This window comes from Benincasa hispida, chromosome 11, assembly GCF_027475165.1.
Source record: "Benincasa hispida cultivar pf3 chromosome 11, pf3_genome.v1.1, whole genome shotgun sequence".
Lineage (NCBI taxonomy): Eukaryota > Viridiplantae > Streptophyta > Magnoliopsida > Cucurbitales > Cucurbitaceae > Benincasa > Benincasa hispida.
In genome coordinates, this window is record NC_143488.1 from 84,821,112 (window position 1) to 84,828,166 (window position 7,055).

The 7,055-nt window shown below is 29.7% G+C and overlaps 1 protein-coding gene and 1 long non-coding RNA gene across 3 annotated transcripts; both read right to left on the minus strand.

Annotated features, from left to right (window-relative positions):
- Window positions 1–685: 685 nt before the first annotated feature.
- Window positions 686–975, minus strand: LOC150032977 (uncharacterized). The gene is made up of 2 exons (XR_016524774.1): window positions 856–975; window positions 686–753 (listed from the first exon to the last, which is right to left on the minus strand). It is a non-coding gene; the product is annotated as an uncharacterized LOC150032977 (long non-coding RNA).
- A 264-nt stretch (window positions 976–1,239) lies between these two features.
- On the minus strand, window positions 1,240–6,835 carry LOC120092041 (tyrosine-protein phosphatase RLPH2-like). Of its 2 annotated transcripts, XM_039050230.2 has the most exons (5): window positions 6,438–6,835; window positions 5,633–5,937; window positions 2,827–2,894; window positions 2,310–2,489; window positions 1,240–1,595 (listed from the first exon to the last, which is right to left on the minus strand). In XM_039050230.2, the coding sequence occupies exons 1-5, from the start codon at window positions 6,644–6,646 to the stop codon at window positions 1,416–1,418; spliced, it is 942 nt and encodes a 313-aa protein (XP_038906158.1). In that variant the 5' UTR covers window positions 6,647–6,835; the 3' UTR covers window positions 1,240–1,415. The 2 variants fall into 2 exon arrangements, with proteins under 2 accessions (XP_038906158.1, XP_038906159.1); XM_039050231.2 differs by lacking the exon at window positions 2,827–2,894 and having other exon boundaries at window positions 2,310–2,425.
- Window positions 6,836–7,055: the final 220 nt, after the last annotated feature.

Here is a 7,055-nt window from a genome sequence, read left to right on the forward strand (position 1 = left end):
TTTGTGATCATCATTTTGTGTGGTTTTGAAATTTGAATGATTAGAATGACCACCACAAAAATAATAATTATTTCTTCATCTACCATGGTCACGACCTCAACCACAACCTCGACCACGACCTCGACCACAATTATTAATATTCACAACATTCACTTCAGAAAATGGTGTTGTTCCATTTGGTCGAGATTCGTAGTTCTTCATCAATAACTCCTTACGAAGACATGAAATTAGTTCACAATATTGTTTAAAACCTTTCTCTCGATAAACCTTTCTCTCGATACTGTTGTTGTAATAATATATTTGAGACATGAAATATAGAAAATGTCTTATCTAACATATCAACATCAATAATTTTCTCTCCTCATAACAACAATTACGAATTGATTTTAAATAATGTGGAATTGTTATCACTTACTGATTTAAAATCTTGTAGTCTCAAATGCGTCCACTCATAACGAGCTTTGGGAAGAATAACCATTTTTTTTATGATCATACCTCTCTTTCAAATTTTTCTTCAAGATACGGGGATCTTTTATTATAAGATACTCCATTTTCAATTTCTCGAGGAGATGATGATGAAGGAAAATCGTAGATTTTGCTTTATCCTGACTGGATGTCGTATTTCCTTCTTTAATTATTTCCCTTAAGTTCATAACATCCAAGTGGATTTCCTCATCGAGCACCATGAAAATAATTATTATCATTAATGTCAAGAGCTGCGAATTCTAATTTCGTAAGGTTGTCATGACAACACTATCACAAAATATTATATTTTTATTAGAAATTTAATAGATATTAAATATGCAAAATAAAATTAAATTCATTGATTATAGCGAAGAGGGGAAAACGACATACCTTTAGGACCTATCTTTAGAGGAAAAAATGACAGGAGCTTGTGCTGATAACCTGTTGTAAAATTGAGGAGCACAACAGAACACATATATGGAGAAAATACAATGCAATAATAAAATATATTTAAAATAAAATAAAATAACTAAATAATTAAATTAAATAAAGAAAGTTATAGAAAATGGAAAAATATGGAAATTTCCTCCAAGTCTTCTGGATTTCTTACCAATCTGTGTGTGTCTTACAAAACCCACCAAATGTGGATTACATAAACACCAATAATATGTAATCTTGAGACACGTAAACAATACTTGAAAAAATAGGAGTATGATACATGGTCAATGGATACTAAGCATGAGCATCTAACGGGCATCTATTATATATCAAATATTTATAATAAGTACTATAATTTTATTAGAAAAATTAGAATCTCTCTTCCAATAACTTCCACCATATACATCCATTCCAAGGACTAAGAGGTAGCAGAAACCACACTAACATCATTATTCCAAAAGACATATTGAAATTAACTATATCCCCATAAGTATTAAAAAGACATAGAGAATTTAAAAGATATCAGTATCACGAACAATTTTCATGGAAGGAAGCAAAATTGCAGCTAAAGGATTAACCTCGGGCACACTGCCACCTTCATCAATGATGAGTCTTAAGCCATCGATGTGAAGTTTTCCATGGTGTCCACTTACAACAATGGTTGCCTTTTCATCATTTTTCTCACACAGTTCCTGTAATATCATAATTATAATTTCGAAAAATATCAATTTATATATCTAAACTTTAGAAGGTATATTAATTATAACTTTAAACCAAATAATTATATCCATTTTCATTCTAACCTTTCGTAAGTATATTAATGTATATCCTCCATTACGTTCTGTTTGGATTAAATATCGTGTGAGACTTCTGAAAAACTTTTATAAGCATATTAATTTGGACTTTCAATTTGGGAATTTCTTTTAAAAATTGTCAATGCATCAATTCTAATAATACATTTGGTTAATCCAACCAACTTTTGAAGAAATTACACACATACAAGAGTATTTGATGCATTGACAAATTTCATGGGTATGTAATCTTTACTAAATGATCGAAATTGATCCGTTCACTTATAAAAATTTAGACGTTTAATTGGAATAATTATAAGTTTTATACAATATATTCAAACGAAAATTGAAAGGAAGGTTTAAATCGATAAGTTTTAAGTTTAAATTAATAGAATCATTAGATTAACTCATCATTTTTTTCATTAAATTGAAGGGTTATTATTTTAAAGGGTAAAACATATATTTCCAAATATAGCAAAATGTCACTATCTATCATCTTTTATCAATGTTTATCCGTATTTATCATGACAGTGACATTTTGTTATATTTAAAAATATTTACGGCATAAATTCAAAGTAAAATAATAATAATAATAACCACAATAACAATATTCACCTTTGGGATATTCCAAACATTCTTCCTCCCACTTAGACCCATTATTTTGGGAAATTTGGTTTCTTTGGCTTTCAAAAACTTGAGTTGCTCTTCAACATCTTTCCCTTCCTCTAAACCTGCATGGACTGCTATCAATCTGCAGTTCTTTATGCCATCTTTTGTCTCCAAACACACATCATCCTAAGGAAATCCAAACCCTTATTTGGTTGGTTATTTCTTCCTAATTATGAGACATATATATGAAAACTTTTCATAGATAGAAAAAATATCAAATTATTTACAAAAATAACAAAAAAAAAATTTATAGACACTGATAAATTTCTATCATGGTCTATCAGTGATAGACTTCTATCAGTTTCTATCACTGATAGACACGGATAGACTTCTATCAGTCTCTATCAAAGAAGATTAAAATTTTACAATTTTGTGTAAATGGTTTCCTTATTTTTCTATTTTGGAAAACCTCCTATATATATTATGCTATTTGATTTGAGCTCAGAGACTAAATTAGTATTACTTCTTCATGAACCCAAACCAGATTGGAAAGGAACTTCTTATGTTCATCAGGTACTGCCTTCATCAAATCTGAGAAAACAGTAATGTAGTATACTTTAAATTATTTAGTTCTATTTGAAACAAAATTAATATAAAAATGTTTTATAGAATTTCTGTTTTTCGAGATACATTTGAGAGAATATTAACTACAGAAAGAAATAGTATTATCCGACAGGTGATAGAGAAATAGTATTGGGCATGCACACAAGCAAAACATATATATCAATGTAGATATACATATATATGTGTATGTATACATATATATATATATGTCTATATTTATGTATATACATGTATATGTGTGTATATATATGTACATGTTTTTTTTTTTCAATAAATAAACAATGACAGACATTTAATGTCGGGACAAACCCTTTTAATATCAGTTATTGACCGACTTCAAAGGTGGACCACATTAAAGACAACTGACATTGAAGAAGGTGTTATTAAAGATGTTCAATGTCGGTTGAAAACCGACATTAAAGGTGACTGACACTGAAATATAATGTCGGTTGAACATTAAAGACAATCGACATTGAAGATTTTTAATAACTCCATATTTATTGGTTGGCAACTGATATTATAATCCTATAATATCGATTTTCAATTTACATTATAACCTAATTTTATATTAGTGAAAAATTGGTTAGAAAAATACTTGGAAAGAAAGTAAAATAATAAAGAATGGGATATGTTAGAAATAAAAATATAAAGATAAAAGCAGTGGGGAGAGAAAAAACTTCATTTAGTGGGGTATTTTAGAAAAAAAGAATATTAAAGTTACATGTATATGATAGAGAAATTAAAAAAAGTATGAAAGGAATATTTAACTTTTACAAAGAGAAATGTGAGAGATAGGTTTAGAAGGGGAGAGTCGAGATGAAAAATTTTGGAAAGCGAAGGATAAATTAGATTTTGTCTTTGTTTGTTTGTTTTTTTTTTTTTTAATTTAGGAGAAAGGTTTTAGAGAGAGATGTCAAAAATGAAAAAAATATTGATCATGTTTCAGAACTCGAGATTTTGAAAAACAAAAACTTATTTTCAATTAAAATTAAGTTCATAAATTTAGTACATCATTAAAATTTTATTTTGTTAATCAAAATAATTTAAAATAAAATAAAATTATGTAATAAAAAAATAGGGAGATTTTAAAAATAGAAAAAAATAAGAAAAACTATTTACACAAAATAGCAAAATTTAATTATCTTCCCCCTTCTCCATCTTCCCCTTTCTTCGTCGTCGTCTTCTTCTTCCAATCTCGGTCTCTCTCTCTTACCCATGCACTCTAACATCCAACAACCACCACACTCATTGCTCAACCGTCGATCTATCGTTGTTGGGGTCTACATCGCAGATCTGGTTGTACGTCGTCTTCGGTGAGCCAATTTTTCTTTCTCTACCTGATTTACTCTCTCTCTTCCTCTAACTCTTAAATCCATGCAACCTAATCCTCATCGACGTTGTCTTGTCGTCACCAGCGTTAGAGTTCGTCGGATTTTTTGCTATTAGGGATAAGATTTTGGGCATTTTGGGTTAATTTTTTTTGTTCTTGATCACCCATTAAGTTTTGGTGTTCAAATTTATTTACCCATGAAGTTGGATGATTGATTTGAATTTTGTTGTTTTTAAATAGTTGTGATAAACATTGTTATCAATGTCTATCAGATAGACGCTGATAGAAGTCTATCAGCATCTATTAGTGACAAAAACTGATACATGTCTATCACTAATAGAAATCTATCAGTGTCTATCACTAGATTTCTATCAGTAATCTAGTGATAGAAATCTATCCGTGTCTATCACTAGATTTCTATCAGTAATGAAAACTGATACAAGTCTATCAATGATAGAAACTTATACAAGTTTATCACTGAAAGATATTGATAGGCTAATAAAAGTCTATCGATGATAAAAATTAATAAAATTTTATCATTGATAGAGGCTGATAGAAGTCTATCAGTGTCTATCAGTGATCAAAACTGGTAAAAGTCTATCATTGATACTATAGTGATAGAAATTGATATAAGTTTATCACTGATAGACACCGATAGAAGTCTATTAGCGTTGAGAAAATTATAAATTTATTCTCTTAGCTTTTTTAAGATTGAAAAGAATTAGAAATTTTTTCCTTTTTTTTTTTTTTTTACAATATGTGGGGTTGAAAAATCAAACTTATGACTCAAAAGCTAAACTTTCTATAATTGTGAAAATTCTATAATGATTAAAATTTGATTCTCAAACTTCCAATAGTTATAGAAATTAGAATAATAAATGATAAAATTGAACTCTCAAACTTATACAAATATTACAATTTATACAATTATGTACGTTTGAAGGTTCTATTAGACCTAATTTTAACACTTATATAAGTTTGAAGATTCAATTTTTAAAATTGAAAATTTAAGGATATAATTGCAACTACCATTAAATTTCAAAGATGGTTTTTGTAATTTGCCAAAAAAAAAAAAAAAAAAAAAATCAAAATGCTAATCCATATCGTGCCTACTAGAAAAGAAAAAATGCCATTACATCATTACATCTGTTTAGTGCGTGTATATATATAAGGAAAAATGAGAACCTAAAATTAAACTCTTAGATCTACATCATCATGTAAATTATTTAGAAATAAACAAGAACAATAAATTAACTAAAGGTATATGTTTATGAAATACCATATGAATCAAGTGTTCACTCTTAAAGAATCAAATTGAACTACATACTAAAAATAATTGGAAAAAAAAAAAAAAAAAAGATGGGATATACAATACCAGGAGATCCATGAGGAACACCATAGGACTCAAATGTTGGTGCAGCATCATAAACTGAGCCCATAAATTCAATTCCATATGCATCAAATCTCTCCCTTGTAGTCCCACCCCACATTCTTGCTTGCAAATGCATATTCTCATACCCCTCCCCCTTGTACCATCCTTCTTCCTCCTCCCTCTCCTCGAACCCCTCCCATGTCGACTCGAACCCCGACTCGTTCGACGGAGCTCCCACGAGCCCTAGGAACCCTGCTAACCCAAACTCGTGATTCCCTGACAGAAATACTTGCTTCTGCTTTGGATACCTTCCATAGCAAGACAAAGTTTTACCTTCTAACTTTTTTCCTTTTAGTATGTAACTTTTCAATTCTAAAAGGTGAAGAGTAGAAAAAAATACTGGATGTCAACTTTGGAAAGTTTTAAAAATATTATTGAACTTTTAAAAATGGTTCAAAACTACCAAAACTATTAGCAAAATAAAGGAAAGTGACATGGGTCATTAAAAATGCATAGATGTAACTAATTTGGTTACGTTTTTAATCTGTCGCAAAAATACTTTAGATTAGAATTTGTTAGATTGAACCTTGAATCGAGGAAAGTCATATCAATTACGACACATTTATATATGGCTTGTAAGTGATATTCTAAGCAACATCTATATAGCAACTAATATGTTTTTGAATTTTTAAAGGTTCAAAGCATTTTTGTTTGTTTTGCTATTTTTTAACTTTAAAGATATTTTTGAAACTTAAAAGTCTAAAGTTGAAGGGCATAACCAAATATATATATAAAATCTTTTGAGTACCTGGAAGGCAGTGAGACCAAGAATTCAATCACTTCTCGAGAATTCGGCCCTCTGTCGCAGTAATCTCCCAAGAAGATGACGGTAGCGGAAGCGAAGTCGGAGGCCCCGATCGTCAACTCGAGGTTTCGCCATAGCTTCTGAAGCTTGGTGAAGTATCCATGGATGTCGCCAATACAACACACGACTTTAGGTTTCGTCTCCTTTGACATTAGATCTGTAAATATATGGTTTTTTTAATTTCTTCCGAGCTTGAAGAAGGAGACCAACTATATAGATCATATGAGATGAAATAGAGGCTAATTTTGATTTTCATTTTTGATCAGTTGACTTGAAAAACAAAGAAGAAAAAAATGTATCTTGTTTCTTTCAATTAGGCTATCCCCAATTACCTTTTATTTTTTTCACGGGTTGCTCTGTCTTTTTGTCATTGGCCGCTGCCCCACCCTGATTCCTTGTCTTATCTTATGCTTTAATAACCCGTGAGTTGTACTTTATTTTACTTTCCTTTTTTTTTTTTTATTAGAAAAATATGAGGTATCATGTTAAAATTGAAGGGAAAATACATGTTTGGTTTGAGTTTAGTTTTTATTTGGCAATTAGATTTCAAAATGTCATACT